Source organism: Silurus aristotelis (genome assembly GCF_946808225.1).
Source record: "Silurus aristotelis genome assembly, chromosome: 15".
Taxonomy (NCBI): Eukaryota; Metazoa; Chordata; class Actinopteri; order Siluriformes; family Siluridae; genus Silurus; species Silurus aristotelis.
This window is the reverse complement of record NC_139588.1, coordinates 13,479,448-13,498,395: the sequence shown is the minus strand read 5'-3', so window position 1 is coordinate 13,498,395 and position 18,948 is coordinate 13,479,448. Positions and strand designations below refer to the sequence as shown.

Genomic DNA, 18,948 nt, shown 5'->3' with positions numbered 1-18,948 from the left:
TTATGCATCCTGTGAATTATTCTTGTTATTATGTCTGCCAGCTGTCATCAACACTAAGAGTATTTTTCTGTCTTTCCTTATGCACCGGATTGGTGGCGTGTTTTTATATAAAGCTATTTAAAAATATAGAAATAATATAATGAATATATGATAAAGATCTTCATATAAGATCAGGTCAGACAATTAAAAATGGAAGGTTATTTTACAAATTTTGTGGATTGTGTAGTGTAAGTAAAATGGCATTTTCAGGCTGAAGATCGGGGAGATTAGAAAAACTAGAGAATTTACTGCATGTGGAAAGTGAGAGCAAGTAGAAGGAAAGAGAAGTGGAGTGGGGATCAGTTTAACTGTTTACAGCTTTAATTTCCACTACATTTAAATAAAAGCTGTCTGAATATGGAATGGTATTACATGAAATTACACTGTACTATTGTGAAATTGAAGACATAATTAGTCTATAACTCGAAGTAACACCTCAAAACAGTACATTGCACTATTTTGATCCACAGGCAGAGCGCAGCACTCCAACAACACCACTAAGAACCTGGAGTCAGAGTGTAACCATTGAAACCGAAGCAGAGAAGCTCTGAGTCCTGGGCCTTACCTCAGTCGGCTGAGCTTAGCTGAAGTTTTTCACGTCCAGCAATATATTTAATTGCAGTTTGCAACTTAAAAACTCATTTTCATATCAGAGTACAATCCGCACCCGACTACAGCATCTAGTCAGTCTTATCTAGTACTTCAGTTTTCCGTCATGTTAAATTCTAGTCTCTATGTAAAATAGCAGGTGATGTATAGAATATATGAATGATCACAGTTTTCTGGTTTTATTACAGTGGTGGAAATAGCACACCTTTTAGACACAAAGGTATTGGGACACCTGATTTGGGGAAACATGGTCCAGCATGGCAATGCCTTTGTGCAAAAACTGAGTTCCATAAAGATATGGAGTGGAACATTGAGTGGCCTAATCAATAATCTTGTCAACTACAGCCTTAAAATGTAACACTTGTATAATACAGAACAGTTTTACTGTTCTCCGTGACAATACAATGCAAACCAATCAAAACTTTCAGACGCAACTTGTTCTGGTGAACATGAATAATAAAACCACATTATTGCTTCCCATCTACATCTGTTAAATAAATTTATTTTATGGTCTTAAATTATTTGCAGCCTGCGACCTTGACAAGTCTTACATGCACAATAAAAGGAACCTGGTTTGTTTTCGGCTTCACAATGTCCAGTGTTATGTCCTAATTTTAACTATGATCAAGGCTGTAGAAATGAAGAAAGTGTAAGAATTAATAACACAAATTAAAAAAAACAAATCTGATTATTACACAAATATCCAATACTACTACTATATTAAATGAGAAGGGCATGAAGACCCAATACTTTTTAATTCTTCATCATGGATGTATTTGAACAGAAGAAATCCTACCTTATCCAAGCAATGAGCCATTGAATAGTACAGTATTTGATTAGTATGTAGAATATATGGGTTGTTATAGATATTTACTCATGTCATCATGATTTTGTAAAGCTATGGTTAAAACATGGCATATCATGCTTTTCCATTTCCATTTTTTGTTTGTCAGTCAAAAAAAAAACCCTGATCTATTTTGTTTATTGTAATAAGCACAAAAGGGCAGTCATGGTGTGTTATTGATTGTTGGCTAAATTTAAATGTACCATCCACAAATGAACAAACCTCTAGTTTTCAAAAATGTTGGAACAACAAATATCATATAAATCATAAATCAGCAACCCATATATTTTTACTCTTGAGTCCTTTAATGTAACAGACACAAAAATGAGTCATTATGACAACAGAAATAACGCTTAAACACAGGCAATGTTTATATCTATAAGTGCAATTTGTTAGATTGTCACAAAGGCTTTGGAACAATACGTTAAATTTAAGAGTTGTCAACAATAATTAGCAATAATACAGCAATAAATACGTTCAGTGTATACTTTAGGCACAAACATGTATCATGTACTATATACAGTTGTTAATTGTATGCAATAATGGCGCATGTGTTTACTTTCTGAAAGTTGGCTACAGTAAACAGAGTGTATTCTGTTTATTTTCATGATGATCCAATGCTTTTTTTTATTTTTATTTTATTTTTTTTTTTTTTATGAGCAAACTGTATTACCATTACATAAGCAGCTGCATAAAAAAAAAAGAATAATTAAACATTTTCATTTTGAAAATGGTGTAGATTTTCTCTACAAGAGCTCTACACACAAACGGATTTAATCGATTCTAAATACAATATGACTGCAGTCGGTATTCATAAATAGGAAAATGAAATCTACACAATTCCAAGAGTATACAAGGAGCAGTTTGGCCAAAAAAAATTATACACAACAGATTTTTCTCATTACCTCAAATGTATGTGTTCATCCAGGACACCTTTATTGAGCAGCTTTTCACATGAAAAGTGTAATCTCCTCATTAAGAAAAAAAAAAAACCAATCGATTAGATAAATGATGAAAAAATGGATTTTCCTATTTATCCAGTAATAAAGATTAAGATTTAAGATCAGCCTCACATGTCTTTGCTAACGCTGCTAGCTAATTATTGTTTTAGCAGCTAACTAGCTGTCAGTTTGCAACACAACTATGGTTCTAATGTAATTTCTATAAGAGTTTGATATTAACTTTATTTGTGTGTTTTTGCTGTTTAATGCATGCAGTCATAACAACAGATTAAACTGCTAATCAAACTGCTAATTTTAGTTAAGTCCTTTTGATCAATTTTGGAATTTTTATCTATTTTTTGGAATGTAGTCAGAATGTCATGCATTAATCCATAAATGGAAAAAACAGGCATTTTTAAAACTATCCAAAAATTAAACAAGTTTCATAATGTATACATTGAAAGGCTTTTCAACCTGACTGAATTTGAAAAAACATACGTAGCTGAAAAATTCAGCAAAACTTCCAGCTTTCTGTTTGTAAGTGAGCAAGGATATCTATGTCAACAAGTTAAAGACAGATTTGCTTTAAAAGTTATCTAGGTAAATCTATCTATATACTGTATAAACATGTTTTCATAAATCAGAAAAATACACAACTCCAAATAGAAATGTATTATCAACTGAATATCTCCCTATGTATAATATCGGTAATATCAAATTTTTGCTTGTACTGCTGATACTCAATACTTGATTGACAGATGGGATGAATCGGCTGGTGACTGAAAGGGAAAAGATAGTACGCTATTCTTTCCTCCGCATGGGCAAATCTGGTTTTTGGACAATGGCTCCTGATGATAGGGCAAAAAATTTGCTGAAGCCCTGTGGGCATTTCTTGGCTGATCAAGAATTAATTTTAAAAACCAAACATTTTTAGCCAAACTGGTGCAATTCAATTATGTGCAGAGATATTAACCAGTAGAAATCTGCTAATGTTTAATTGACATTAGATAAGTGTAAAATATGCTTTAATAAACATTTATATGATGAGTATGATATTACCTTCCCAAACATTTCAAACGTGTGTTTTTAGGACATGTAGTATTGTGAGTTTGCGGAGGCTTTTTTTTTTATTTTTTAAATGACCTACTGAGACTGTGATTTGCCATTGAACGATTTAAAATTCATCTTCGGAGCTATCGGCTAGTAGCATTGCTTGATCTTGTCCACTTCTGACTTCTGTAGGTTGCTGGAGTCAATAAAACACAAATACCAATCATGACTGTGGATCATTGGGGAACTACTTTAAGTATCCGTAAAACGTACTAATTAGCATTTAATGTGCTCCTGTCTGGTTTACCTTTCTCCTCTGGTGTTTTAGACTGTTCTTCCTCTTGCGATGGATAATCCTGATACCATAAAGTGCTCCAACAATAAGGAGTGCTCCAGCTATACCAATGCCCACAGGTGCCAACATCCCGGAAACATAGCCAGCCTTAAAAAAAGAGTATTACATTCCACACGGTGCTAAATTCTTACCCGTAAATATGTTTTTGAAATAGTAACCACTTACCTTGTCTCGGATCAGCTTAACCCAGCTGCGGACTGCAAGAAGTAAATAGTTGGCATGTAAGAATACTGAATTCCTGATATAAACTAAAGCTTTATGTGCATATCATTTGTTCTATTTTGATGCTATTTGATAGTTCAGTGTGAATATGAACGTTTATAGCATTTGGCAAACGCACTTATCCAACAACAATACATTCATACAACTGAGCAGTTAAGAGTTAAGGAGAGCAAGATCTATTACCCAGTAGAAGTTGCTTGGTGTTGCTGGGATCTAAACTCTTCTATTTTTAAACTTTCCTACCAGAAGTTCAACACCTTTACCACTGAGCTACCACTTTCCTTACAATTAAAAGCATCAGAAAAAGCTTTTTAAATGGGGCCTGCAAGCAATCAGTGATATAACATTATTATTCAACTGTATTGTAGGAAAATGTCCAGGTGTTTAACATTCATCTGAATCATTACTAAGAACATGTGCACTTGTTTAGGGAGGCATTCTCATAATTATTTAGATAATGTAGGGACAAAATCGTTTTTTTTTTTTTGCACTTTATAATTTAATATATCACACTTTTACATCACACCTGTAAACAGTTCAGTGCCACCCCAGTAACATTGCTATATACATGACAAGGCCTTCTATAAGAGCATCCCACAAAGTGCAGGACATTTCAATCTATATTTGAACCTGACTGAAAATCTTTAATTTGATTTTTTTTCCAAACCTGAACATATACCAGTCTAAAATGTTCTGTCAGTACTAAAAGTCTTCTCCAGCCCCTATACTGAAAATGTTAGACTTCACAGGATGCTCAATGTTGTTACTCTTTTAAAAGGAACCCTTACCAAAGAGTGTACTTCTCTTTCCCCTTCTAATTTGCTTTCTTTGCTCTTCTAATTCTATTTCCAGTCTAGAGTTTCTAACATAATCCATAATCAAATTCATACTCATATTATATTTTCCTAGATGTTCAGAGACTACTACATAACTACAAAGGTTTATAAGGTAACTGTAGACACAGACTCACTGAGGCCTTGGTTCCTTTGCCCCCAGACCGGAGGAGGAGGTATGAGGATGTAAGGAGGACGTGTAGGAGAATGCACAGGAACCTCAGTTAACTCTTCCTCACTCTCCTCTTCCTCCTCCTCAGATTCATCTGCATAATCATCCTCTTCATCATCGTTCTCTAAAAGATTAAGTATAAATAATATGAGTGGCAAAACAAGCTTTTTATACAGCATACTTTTACTTTCATTACAACAAACCTTGTGATTCCAGTTCCTCTAGCCCTGACACTGGCTTTAAAACTGCAGAGTGAGTTGACTTGATGTCTGCTCCTTTCTGAGTGGTGGCTGACACAGGAGAAGGTGACAAACGAAGAGCATTCACAGATGTTGGGAGGACATCTGTATCTGCAAGAGCAAGTAGATTTTTATTGATTTTAACCCCTTGTTCATTCTTCTTCAAAATCTGATTTGGGTTAATGTAAACCCACCACTTGTAAACCCATGTAAACCCATGCAGCAGCTGTGTTTTGCCGAGAATATATTCATACTAATAACACATTTCCCCTTCAATGAAATCCTCCACTGTTTTTATTTTTTTCATCCAGATTCTGTAGGTCACTAACTGCACAAGATAATTCTCTGCTTAACTCTAAAAGCAACAGCTGTACACAGCTGCAATGCATTCTAGACCTGTTTAACTTTTTATTTCTCCTTTATTTTGTTGTTATTTCATTGCTGAATTTCTCATTAATTAACCATTGAAGTCTACTGGAAAATGGTGAGTAAGAGAAATACTCTTGTTCTTTTGTATTTAGGAATAAACAGAAATTTTTTTATAAGAATAAAATAAAAATGAGCACCACCTGACAAATTAGCATCAGAATCGCTAAGCACATCAATTGAAAGGTGGGGTTCAAATCTGAATGTCAATGATCTTGCATTTCCTAAATTATGACTATTATGACTAGCTAAACTCTGCAAACATGCACTAGAATGTTATAGTATATAGAAATACTATCATATGACTAAAATACTAAGCAGCATTTATGCACTCTCACGCTGTAGTGCCTCCGTCCTCTCATTATGCTCCACGTCTGGATCAGAAAAAGGCCCACTGATTGCCGTTTGAGATGACAAGGCAGTATCCGAGGTCTCTGCACCTGACATCTGCCATGGTGAAGGCCAATCCGAAGGGCCTGGAAATGACTGATGAGGACTGTTGTCTGTATCCATAGAGAGTGTTTGCTCTAGCTCTGTCTCCCCAAGCATCCCCGTTGCGGGCACCATGGCGACAGACAGCTCAGATGCCAGAGCTGAACTAGTGGATGGTCTGACATCATCAAATGGATCAAAGATCAAAGGGAGGTCTTCAGATGACATGGTTGCCTCTGTGCCCATTTCCTGTAATAAGGGCAAGACACTCGCTTCTTCTACTGTTTTGACAAAAATGAAACAAATAAGAAAGATGCATTTTATATTTCATGATAAAATGAATTTTTATTCACACTTTTTCACTGCCACACAATTTCTCAACTGCCTTACATATGATGACTCTTAGAGTTCCTTTTTTTTCATAATTTCCTGGTAACAATTAAAAGAATATAGCTGTATAGCAGGTAGCATTATTACCTCACAGTTCCAGGGTCACCAGTACAATTTTTTGCTAAGTTACTTTGGAGTTGTTCCTTAAATTTTGTAACACGGAGTACAAAGAGAATACACCTATCTAACCTTTGATTTATTTAAATGCATACAGTTATTTAGATATAATGGTTTGGACAGAGTAGAGGAGGGACATGGGGTATATTGGTAGGAGAATGCTGAGGATGGAGCCACCAGGAAGGAGGAAAAGAGGACAAGGAGAAGGTTTATGGATGTGGTGAGGGAAGACATGCAGGTAGTTGGTGTGAAAGAGGCAGATGTAGAGGACAGGAGGGTATGGAGACAGATGATCCAGCTATTTGAACATGTCTTTGATTAGTGTTACCCCAATATATCAATATAGTTAGTCTTTTTATTTTAAGATGCGTGACAAAAATAGAATGTAATTAGGCTGCCTCCAGTCTCCCACTGTGGTTCAAAGTAGAGCAAGTCAAACTTAAGCCTGCTACTTAAAATCAAAGTCTATCTTTCACACGCTCCACTTTTTTCATTCCTTCGTTGACAATAAGAGAACTTTACAAATGCTTTCTAAAAACTTTGGTGCAGGTACTGTAAATTTACAGTAAGTATACAGTAAGTGTCAGTATCAGAGAAAATACAAAGCATTTCCATTTTTACAAACTTCAAGAGCATGAAAAAAGTCAGCAAGATAAAAAGTAATATAATCAAAATCATAAATGAAAAATTTGACAATGACAATTAATAAATAAAGAGCTGACCTCCTTGTAAATGAACAGGCTCTGTCCAGGTGTCTCCAGGATCTGCCAGTCTGGAACTGAGGGTCAGGTCTGGCTGAAGTAGTCCAGGTACCAATACTTTATCTTGTTCTGCAGCTGTAAAAAAGTTTACTTCGGCTACTCTGTCTTTGTCTTGTGTAGATCCTCCAGTCTGTCCATCATAACTGTCTGTAATGGTAAGAGCTGTAACAGCAGGGTTGATGTATCTAGGAGACTGGCTCACAGAGGCATGGGCAGAGAATGGGGATTCAGTCAAGATTCCTCTCGGACTCTTTAGCTCAAACTGGCTCTTGATTGTCTTTACCTCTCTTCCTCCCTTCTGTTTCACAGGCTGGGTTTTTGTTAAAGGCTGTACAGCTTCTTCTGCATCACTATAACGTAAGCTGATGTAGTCACTGTGTCCAAGTGTAATTTGTGGCTGTGTAGGTCTGTCTGTCCTCGGGTGTATTGGCAATATAGATGGTGCTACTCTCTGTTCAGCATAATTCTCAGGAAATGTGGCTTGCTCCTTCTCCGTATTTCCAGGTCCCACTGTATGGTCCACAAGAGGAAGAGATACATATGGAGATGCAGGTGAAGGCTTCTGATTCTTTTCTTTAGTTAGATCAGTAGTTTCAGTGCTCTCTTTATAGTATTGTGTATAGGATTTTACATTTCTCTGAAACAACTCGATCTGTCTCACATGTCCCGGGATGGCATCTGTCACCGCAATCGTCATCTCTTCAAGCTTGACTTTGTATAAGACATTTGCTGTTTGTTGAGGTTCTTGCACAAGAGTGGACGAGGCCAGGTTTAAGGAGGAGATTATACACATCTTGTCATCATGCTGGTTTGCTGGATGTTCACTGGTGTCTTTTGATTGTTGCTCTGTTCCATCACATCGCCTTTCCTGCGGTGACGAGGTGCTCTTCAATGGGGCAGCCCAAGTGGAGAAACATGCACCAACCAACAAGAGAAGCTGAAGTAGTACACAGTGCGGCATTCTTAACCTACTCTCCGTAAATTTTTTCGTGCTTGAAAAGACAGAGTTTATGGGACCTTCACTGGCTCCTAAGGATGGATTATTTGACACGTCCAGAAGTCACCTTGTAAAAAGAAAATTGTGAGAATTAACACTTCATAGCAAAACACCACTAGATTTCTTTGTCTATATGATTTAATTTAGAATTGAGAACAGGTACTTCATAAAGAAGTAAAAAACAAAAAGCATTTTCCAGTGCAACATAAATTTACACAACACTATAACAGACAGCATACAAGAAAAAAATCTTTATATCTGCAAGACACACACCACCTCCAATGCAGAACCTGACACAGCACCAGTGCTGCACTCCTCCACTCACAGACCCCTAAAAATAGCTCTGTTCATTCTCCATGACAAAGCGCCCTACTGCTGTACAAATCAATGTGCAGTCAATTAATAATGATAAATTATTGCAACAAAACCCATCTCAAGATCAAACCTAAAAGACAAATGAACTAATACATTTTAAACAGTGCATAGAAATGGCATGCTTAATGCTGAATGTTTTTCATGTTTTATGCTTTCTGACTCATTGTCTGTTTTAAAATAAATGTCCATATACTAGGATCACCAGAGTGGACCTTTAGCTCAGATGATCATCTTCACCTATGATCTCAGTGGCAATCTGACACTCAGTGCCAAGTGCAAGTGGAAAAGGCAGACCACTCACAAAACTGGGTGACATATTTGTAAACACAGACATAGACCAGGCAATAGAACAGCATGGGTATACTGATTATTACTGTCATGATGTAGGTTAAAACAAATTACTGATCCTTACCTGGTGTCTTAAAATCAGCCTGTCGACCTCATTCTGTAGAAGTGCACAAACACCTCCGATCCTGTTCTATCATATCCCTCGGGGTTTGGACACGTAAACCGGATTGGCACTGTTGGTATGGTTTATGAGCTCCGGATGCTGCGCCATGCCGAGAAAAAAAAAACCTCAAAGCAGCTCTGAATCCTGAGTGAAGATTTCCCTCATGAAGCTACAAAAAAAAGTTTACAGTGTCATGCTTTTAGAGAGAAAACACCCAGCTGTTTGCATCCAGAATCATCTACTACAACTGTTTCTTTGTCATATTTAATCGTTTTATTCCTAATGATTAGAATGCATTTCATCCGATCGAAATATAAACACGAACACGTGCAATCTGGATTTATTGTGCGTGCATGCAGCTCTGTGAATCAGCCTCTGGACTTGGTGACACGTTGGACCAGCTTTGATAATAAACCATCATTGTGGCACCAGGAATCACTGGTCAACATCAGCACCAAACAGCCTTACTGACAGGAGCTCGCGCATGAAAGCTGATCTGGGATCAGATTCTCTACCAAACCCAACCCTCATAATAAACTATCAAACGACGTTGAGCTGATCTGAGATCAGCAAGAGCACCGCCTGCTGTGCTGCACTGTTAATGCAGACGCTCATATTGCCCCTTCGACGCCTTCACGTTCATAAATATAAAGATTTCAGTAAAGGAACTAAATTTGACACATGAAATCCAAACATGTTATTGAAATGTAATAATTTAATCAGCGCCTTAAAGAACTGGTTTATTTGTGTGAACTGGATTTATTTTAATACGGCATTTGCTTGGTCTGCTCAGTCCAGGACCTCTGCCCCGCCCTGAAGAACCACCGAGCGCTGGGTGTTATCGTGGAGATTATCTTCTGTGTGGTTTAAACTTGAAATTATATTAAAAATATATAAATTAAAATGCCTCTGTTTGAGGTTTTGGGGAGCGGAGGAGAGAAAACAGCTGTTGTCATTGATTTGGGAGCTGCATATACAAAGTAAGTGATGTTCACTCCAGATCAGTTTATTTATACTGAAGTAGGAGTAGATATGGAGCAGAAACCTTCACCTCATCTCTTCAGTTCACTTAAATACAGAGTATAGAATCCCTTTACTTATTTATTTGCGTTTATAAATAAATCGCGTTTGCTTTATTTAATTATTTACTATTGTGTTGTGGTGTTTATTTACAAGAAAGAAGTGAATATAAATACTGGAATAGGAGCTGTAACTGGTTGCATAGCATTAAAATGTAAAACAAACTGGATTAAATTGACAGCGTATCTTTTATTTAATGGATTAAAAAGTGCTAAATTCGACAAATCATTAACAACATTGTTAATCATCTTCCTATAAATGCATGCTCGGGTTCAGGTTTTTAAACTCGACCCTGTTCATTGTAGGTTTCAGTTCACTGTTTTACTTGTGACATTGTCCCAAAACAGCTTTCCAGAGACAAAGAGATTAAAACATTTGAGTTTATATGTGTAGTGTCTATAAGTTTATCCCTAATGAGCAAGCCTGTGGCAAGGAAGATTTCCTTGTACTACCTTCTCTCAGAATGAGAGGTAAGTTCACTTCAAGCAGCTCTTCTCTGTTCTGCACCAAGGTGGTGTAATGAACTTCCCCTAGATGTCCGTACAGCAGAGTCCCTGACTATCTTCAAGTGACAATTGAAGTCCTACCTCTTGCTGAAACACTTAAATTAGCACTTTCCAGGTTTGCGTTGTAGAATTCAAGAGTTATATTTATATTAAGTTTGTAATCTTGTGTACCAGTGTAGATTTATTCATTGCTAGAGACTCAAAGCACTTTTGTACGTCGCTCTGGATAAGGGCGTCTGCCAAATGCCGCAAATGTAAATGTGAATGTAAACTCCCTGAGATGGTATGAGGAAGAAACCTTGAGAGGAACCAGACGCAGAAAGGAACCCATACTAATCTGGGTGGCACCGAATGTCCATTCATTACAGTTCCATCATAGTTGAGGTGTGCTGTTCAGTCAAATGCAGAACTGAACATGCAAACTGCAGTCCTATGCCATTGAAGTAGACTGTTTTTATTAATTACAGTACAAATCCATTCGCAGTTCTTGAGTTGTTCAGTCTCTGTTTGAAGAGAACCAAAAGAAGCCTAGAAGTAGGTTGTCTGGATGAATCAGATCCAATAAAAAAAAAAGATGGATTGCTCGCCACTAGTACCCCAGGAGCATGTTTAACCTGGCACAGAATAAGGAAGGAAAGAGAGACACAGAGACAAACAGACAGAAGGAGAGTAGATGGGTTATGGAGAGAGAGAAATAAGGATGATTAATTATCTTTATTGTTGCATAAAAGTTACAGACACTACAATGTGATCAGGCTCCAAGTAGGGACTCCAGCAGGACTGGTTATGGCTGCATAACTAAAGGGGTGATCCAGATGGTAACACTTTTATCACTGACATTCTCGTGGATTAGTTGAAACTATTTCTACGCAAACGTTTCCATTGTGAAAAGTATCAAGTAAAAAATAATTTAGTGGCATTGATGGCCAATATAGTTTAACCAGATTAAGTTAGTTGCAAATTAGTTATGTAATGGTGAAATGTTTGGTGTATCTCACCTCACTTAACTTCATTATTTGCACTGCCTCACATTCGATCTATTGAACTGTATAGTTAATGTCTATCTTAATGGATTGTTTTTATAGTAATAATTGTATTATATAGGCTGCAATGTTATAGATGTTTCTAGAGGCGTCCTCCCTTTTCTAGAGGCTACCATTCCTCCTCAGGGTCCACCCTCCCCCTTTCTAGAGCCCCCCCCCCCCCCCACTCTCTTTCAAGATCCGTGCTCGCCTCTTTAGATTTTTTCCTCGCCTTTTCTGGAGTCGGTCTCCACTTTTCTGGAATTGTTCTCGCTTTTCTGGAGCCGTCCTATGTTCCTGGAGTCGAACTATCTTTTATTTTAGACATTTTAAAGCTTATAGTGGCTGCTTGTTGTGGAGGGCATTGGGGATTTCTCCTTTGAACAAATTTACTCATGCTGGGTTGTTTCTTTCGGTTAAAAACAACAACAGCAGCATTTGAGTATGCAAGGTAAAGCAATTTGTGTAAATTAACATTTGTATTGTATTTTGCAGATCGTAAGTTCACAACCATGCTTAAAAAAGCCTTTATAAAATATAATACAACATTGTTTTGTAAATTAAAAAAACATTTAATTCCTTTTTGTGAGGATACAATATCTAATAAATGGAAAGAATTAAATTATATGTGCATAATTTAAACATACAAACATTGAAAACAAGCATGTAAACGTAGTAAAGCCGCAGTAAATCACGTTTGAAAACATAAGTTACAGTTGTGGTAGACAAACGCTATAAAAAGAGAATGGAACGTAGAAACGCATCAAGTTAACAGGCTTGATTAAAAAAAAGAAGAAAAAAAAAAGGCATTGAGGTACAAATGCATAATTATTGGCTGAAAGCCACAACAGTGAGTAAAAATGTGATTGTTTACTGCTGCTGTTATTTGCTGCTTTTAGATTGTGTTTGTTTGCAGCATTTCAATATGTTGTGAGCTGATTGCAGTTTCTGTTTACCGTGCTAACGTTTCATCTTCATACGTGACTCCAGTGTGTTTTCTTTTCCTGTGCTTGTGCATCACTGTGGTACATCCATGCTGCACAAACTCTGCATAACGTGCAGGTTACAGTCTTCTTTGTTGCGTTTAATATAAAATGCCCCCCATGCCTTGTCTGAATTGAGATGCACACTTTGTCCTGCTGCTAGTTGACCCCGTTCTCTCCACTATTTCACAAGAGTCTGTGTTGTCTTGCCGTCACGCTAAACCATAACTTGAGCAGCCCAACGAATCGATCACAGCATTCATTGACAACGAATTTCATTATAGATTATTATCGCACCCTGTAGATGCGGCTTTGCTGGCGAGACTGCGCCGAGGTTTATCATTCCTAGTGAGATCCAGCGTCCTGGCCTCCAGCAGGTGAGCTTTATATTCAAAATTAAATGCCTTGTGTGGTAAACTAACATATGCATGCAATTTTATCTGCGCTCAATTTTTTTGTGCTCTAATGTCTACAACCAGGCCATTAAAGCATTAAATGTTAAAACTGGGCTATATAAAGATCATTAACATTTTAAAGAGAGGAAATACTAAGGCAACTAAGAGATAATAATACAGCATTAGTTGTTCACAGATTTGCATGTTGGTTGTGGTTTAATGCTGATTATTTTTTTTTTTGTTAATTTGGACTGATTTTTTTCCCAGCCTATTAAGGTGGTGCAGTACAACATAAACACAGAGGAGCTGTACACCAACTTAAAGGAATTCATTCACACATTGTATTTCCGGTAGGGGATACACGCCACATTTATATCATGCTTTTGAATATTTGTTTCATATCAACCCAGCATGTGTACATCCTCTGGTAGCTTTAACAGTGTGGTTGTACTGTGACTGCTGTGTTTGTAGGCATTTGCTTGTGAATCCACGTGACAGAAGAGTGGTTATTATTGAGTCCATCCTCTGCCCTTCGCACTTCAGAGAAACACTGTCACGGGTCTTTTTTAAACACTTTGAGGTAAGAGACTTTCTTGACAATTGGAGATCATTAAAGCAGGGTCATCAAGAGGCATATTATGTTACAGCTGTGCATTAAGCAAAGTATTTCACAGTATCAAACTGTTAGAGCTGACACTGCTACAGAATCCAAGCTGAACTATGGCCACTTATATACAAGTGGCCATAGTTCAGCTTGGATTCTGCAGAAGACCCTATGTTGTGGTTTATCTCATGCACATGTCATTTTTTAGCAAACCAGTGACTAGGTACAGGGCTAAAGACATTAGGTCAGCTTTTATTTTATTCCCCCGCTCTGTTTTGAATAGTGAACTGGCTTATGACCACGTGAAGCACTAGTATGAATCAAAAAATAACCAATTGTCATATTATTAAATTACTATAGGATTTGGGAATTAAGTAATAATTGCCAAAAAATAAGCAAATATTTTTCTTGTGCTGTTAAAAATTGTAGCATACAGAAAAGATTATTTGCTGTATTTTTCCGCCAGGTGACATATGCCTTTCTTCTCACCTAGGTTCCATCAGTGCTTTTTGCCCCCAGTCATCTAATGTCCATCATGACTTTAGGTGCCAACTCTGCTCTTGTCATGGACTGTGGATATACTGAAACCCTGGTGCTGCCCGTATCCTTTTTGCATGTGTTACAGATGTGCTACAGTAAAGCTTTGATTTTGGAAGCTCTGCGATTTGACAGCCGCAATGGCAATTCCATCGACAATTTGCTTATGATGCTAGATTGTGCTTTTCACACATTTCATATGAGGTGGCCCAATGATAGCTGCTGTACATTTGGGATTTTCATTTATAGATGCATGGATATATAAGATAAGATAAGATATACCTTTATTCGTCCCACAGTGGGGAAATTTCTTTGTTACAGCAGCAAAGGAAAGAAATAAAAATAAATGCAAATACAGTATATAAAAAGAATATACACATACTATAATATACAGTATATACGCAGTACAATGTATAAATACAATAAGGGAAGAAAATAAGTATGCATTGCAGGTAGTATTGCACGTTTTGCAGGTGATATTGCACACAGGTAATGTTATTGCACAGTTAAAAAGTAATAACAGTGTTGTATTTTGGTGACTGAGTGACTGATATGAGTTAGAATTTTTTCCTGAACATTTATAAGGTTTATGAAGGAATTCCAATTCTGTCTGCATGGGAGGCCTTGCCAATGGGGGGAAAAGCCATTCACAAGTAAGTCAGCTGATAATACGGGGTGAAAAGATCTTTTATGTTTATACGCTTTCAGGCATGAGGTTTTGAATTGGAGATGTTTTGTTAACTGGATGAATAAGGCTTAGTGTCTAATTTGATACATACTGTAGCATTTAACAGCCTTTTGACTCTCAGATTTATTGCTGTAGGTCTGTTAACTTTTTTATTTACAGTCTATTGGTGTGTTCAAAATTTTAACTCTGCCGTTTAAAGTCTAGTACAGTCAACCCCCAATAACTCGCGGCTCGGAAAATTTGCGGGTTCTCATTTGGAACCAAACTAACAGCAAGTTGCGGATTATCCTAAAATTTGCGGGAATCTGCAGCGGGACCGAATGTTTAGGAACGTTAGGAATAACAATGTTTTCACTAACAAATTGTATACATTTTTTTAAAAACATGTTATTGTATTGAAGTGACATAATGTCTAGATGAATTCACTAAGGGGCTGCGGGGGTGCATCCAAAATTGACTTGGAACGTCACCCCCGTGAGTTCCAGGGGACCACTGGATTCAGGTAATATTTTCCAGTGGTAAACCATATGTACAGAAGAAAACCCCATTTCACAATCAGTGCCCATTTGCTGTTCTAATAGCCTTCACTCTTCTGGTTGCACTAGATTTTTGATTGTGCTTGTGTAGATTTGTGCTCATTAAGCTGCAAGAGTGTTAGTAAAGTCAGGTACTGATGTAGGGTGAGGAGGCCTGAGGTGCAGTCAGCATTCCATTTCATTCCAAAGGGGTTCAATAGGGTAAAGGTCTCAGAGCTCAGTAGAAGACCACTAAAGAACTTCCTACTCCAACAAATCTAAACCATATCTAAATAAAGCTCAGTTTGGCAAATGTCCATTGTCATGCTGGAACCGGTTTGAGTCTCATGGTTGAAGTGAAGGGAAATTGTAATGCAACGGGATTTAAAAAAAAGTCGTATACAATTGTGTGTATTCAACATTGTGGTAACAGTTTGAGGAACAAAGAACCACATATGACTGGAATACTTTTGTTCATATAGTGTATCTTGGAGGACTTGAGAGGCGAGTGAAAGCTGGTGTATCTGTGTGTGTCTGGGTATTAATGTGGTTTTTATTGCATTCCTTGCTGCTGTATAGAGAGTTGGACTGTCTGCTGATGGAGCAGTGCACTGTGGACACCGACTCGAGCACCAGCCAGAGTTTACCAACTGTTTTAGGTAAAGTTCTGCAACTGTACATACCGTTGCGTACACAACCATTTTACCCTTTACATTGTCATTTGATGTGGTAGCAATTGGTAGAGAGAAAAAAACCCAGCAGATAAGACTTGCACATTTTTCTGATGAAACGGATCAAATTCAGCTTTTACAAATGTCATGTAGGAATTTTCATTCAGAATAGAATTTGATGTTTATTTATTTATTTTTTGCTGTAGGCACCATTACAGAAGAGGTTGTAGAGGATATCAAAGGTAAGTCCGAGCACAAAAGAACAGTAAGACTGAAATGTGTATTTAAAAAAAAGTTACTAATTTATTTGTTTTTATTTTTGTGACCAGTTAGGACATGTTTTGTCAGTGATTTGCAGAGAGGCCTGAAAATCCAGGAAGCCAAGTTCAACATGGATGGAACTGCAGAGGTTTTCTGACTTTTATTTTCAGTGTTTATTTCAGTTCTGTTCTAGAATATTATTACTACTGAAGCTCTGTGACTTGTGCAGGTCATGTTTTAATTGTTAACTGTAGAGGCTGATGCAGGGTGTGTGTAAGGAAGACTGAATGTTAGTTCATTTTTTTTTTTTATTACTTAATAGAAGCACATTTTTTCTTTTTGTTTACAGAGACCTGCTCCTCCACCAGATATAGATTATCCATTGGATGGAATGAAGATCCTTCACATTAAAGGGTCGATCAGGTAAACCAGCACACACCTTTACTAACACATGCTCACGTCAGTGTTTCACAATATGTTTCTAAATGTAACCTTAATTTTAGTACAACCAATTTTTTATGACGTCACTGTGATTGTCGATTTAAAACTACATTGCACATCATTTTACAGTTAAAATGAAATGTATAAAATGATAATTTGATCATTCTGTAGTAATAATTCAGTTCAGGCTGTGTTTTTTTTAGTTAAAAGATTTGTACCTTTCTGCTCAACTTATTTGTTTAAAAATCATTAACAATTTGAAACTATTGAGTCATGACAAATCATTTGCGATTTCAATAACGCAACCCTTTTCTCTTCAGCCTGTGCTTTCAGTTTAGCTCTCAAACGAGCATCGTGATTAAGCGATTATGTTCTTTAGGCTATGGTTTGCTTATAATCTTGCTGAAATAACACATTTACACGGCAGCAGTTCAATGACTCGTGAGCTCTGCTGCTTATTCAGGCAGTCATAACCAAGAGCTTACTGTAGTTAGAAAAGACCAGCTGTTAATGAGGGGTTTCTGCATGTCATTTGGTTCTGAATAACTTCGACGGTCACACTGATGTAAACAATGAAGTTTTCTTGTCATTACAGTGCTCTGAGCAATGCTTTAGTTGTAACCCCCCCCCCCCCCCCATGTGACGAAAAGGACAAAATTACCTGAATTGTCTTCTTTTTTTTTTTTTTTTTTTTTTTTTCCTTTTCCAGAGACTCTGTTGCTGAGATGCTGTTTGAACAGGACAATGAAGAAAAATCTATTGCTTCACTAGTGCTCGATACTCTAGTTAAGGTAGATCATCATACATTGTTGTTTAAATTGAAAAATCTCAAATTGCAAGTGCACTGCTTAATCCACAGATTAATTCATAATATTTACAAATATTATTTATATTCTAATATTAATAGCCAAAATGGTTTTGTGTTTTTTTTTTTTTTTTTCCCCCGTCAGTGCCCCATCGACACACGTAAGGTTTTATCTGAGAACTTGATGGTAATCGGTGGCACAGCCATGCTACCTGGCTTCCTTCACCGCCTCTTGGCTGAAATACGTTTGCTCGCAGAAAAACCCAAATACAGTGACGCTCTCGCCTCCAAGAGCTTTCGCATTCACAGTCCACCGGCCAAACCCAACTGCACTGCCTGGCTTGGGGGTAAGAAAGATGAAGTCCTTATGACTTGTCCCTAAAAAGTGAATCAAATGAATGAATAATAATTTGTCAGCATTTCTGTCTCTCCTGTGTGCAGGGGCCATATTTGGAGCATTGCAGGACATCCTGGGTAGTCGCTCTGTGTCCAGGGACTACTACAATCAAACAGGGCGCATTCCTGACTGGTGCAGTCTCACTAGTCCTCCACTGGAGTCACTGTATGATGTTGGAAAAACAGGCCCTCCACTCATGAAGAGGGCTTTCTCCACAGAGAAATAATCCACTAGTGATTTATCTTCCTTGAAACAGAAAGACTTGCATCATCAAAAATAAAATTAGCTCGAACTCAATCATTGTCAAAGCGGTCACGTATTGTGCGTCTCTGTATTTTGTGTGTAGCAGTTCACAAAAAGAAGAGCAGCGGTAGAACCACTAGGTGGCACTTTCTATTACAAAAAACTCTGGAAGGGCAGATGATAAGAACATTTTAACCACATGTCTTTTGTCAGCTTGAGGCATTTAAACAATTATTCCAAGAACAAGTTTAACAGAAAAATAGCTGAACATAACTAAACAGCTTTGATCTTAATAACCCACCACTGCTGTGGCAGAGATTTTACCGCTCCCGGAGTGATGAAAATGGCAACATTTATTAAGAAATTGCTCAAATATTATTAGTTATTTTCCTGCAAATAATGTTCGTCAATGCTTTTAAAAATGTTGCACTGACACAAGTTAAAAGAACCCAACTTGTATTTAATTTATTTGTATTTACATATTAGATGCTGAAAAAGCTGTTAAAATGCATTGTGTCTTATGTGTACTAAATAAATATTTCAAAAA

General features: G+C 37.2%; 2 protein-coding genes across 5 annotated transcripts; one reads left to right on the top strand and one right to left on the bottom strand.

Annotated features, from left to right (window-relative positions):
* Positions 1 to 1,778: 1,778 nt before the first annotated feature.
* On the bottom strand, positions 1,779 to 9,824 carry armh4 (armadillo like helical domain containing 4). Of its 4 annotated transcripts, none has more exons than XM_083562121.1 (8): positions 9,215 to 9,824; positions 7,392 to 8,494; positions 6,069 to 6,443; positions 5,269 to 5,415; positions 5,031 to 5,189; positions 4,004 to 4,035; positions 3,791 to 3,925; positions 1,779 to 3,679 (listed from the first exon to the last, which is right to left on the bottom strand). In XM_083562121.1, the coding sequence occupies exons 2-8, from the start codon at positions 8,389 to 8,391 to the stop codon at positions 3,608 to 3,610; spliced, it is 1,920 nt and encodes a 639-aa protein (XP_083418247.1). In that variant the 5' UTR covers positions 8,392 to 8,494; positions 9,215 to 9,824; the 3' UTR covers positions 1,779 to 3,607. The 4 variants fall into 4 exon arrangements, with proteins under 4 accessions (XP_083418247.1, XP_083418245.1, XP_083418246.1 ...); XM_083562119.1 differs by having other exon boundaries at positions 6,063 to 6,443; positions 9,215 to 9,802; XM_083562120.1 differs by having other exon boundaries at positions 6,063 to 6,440; positions 9,215 to 9,727.
* A 220-nt stretch (positions 9,825 to 10,044) lies between these two features.
* On the top strand, positions 10,045 to 18,948 carry actr10 (actin related protein 10). Its single transcript, XM_083562138.1, has 13 exons — positions 10,045 to 10,233; positions 13,149 to 13,221; positions 13,507 to 13,589; positions 13,711 to 13,819; positions 14,337 to 14,444; positions 14,966 to 15,033; positions 16,163 to 16,242; positions 16,461 to 16,496; positions 16,584 to 16,663; positions 16,865 to 16,938; positions 17,666 to 17,747; positions 17,907 to 18,108; positions 18,203 to 18,948. Exons 1-13 carry the CDS (start codon positions 10,157 to 10,159, stop codon positions 18,382 to 18,384), a joined length of 1,254 nt encoding a protein of 417 aa, XP_083418264.1. The 5' UTR covers positions 10,045 to 10,156; the 3' UTR covers positions 18,385 to 18,948.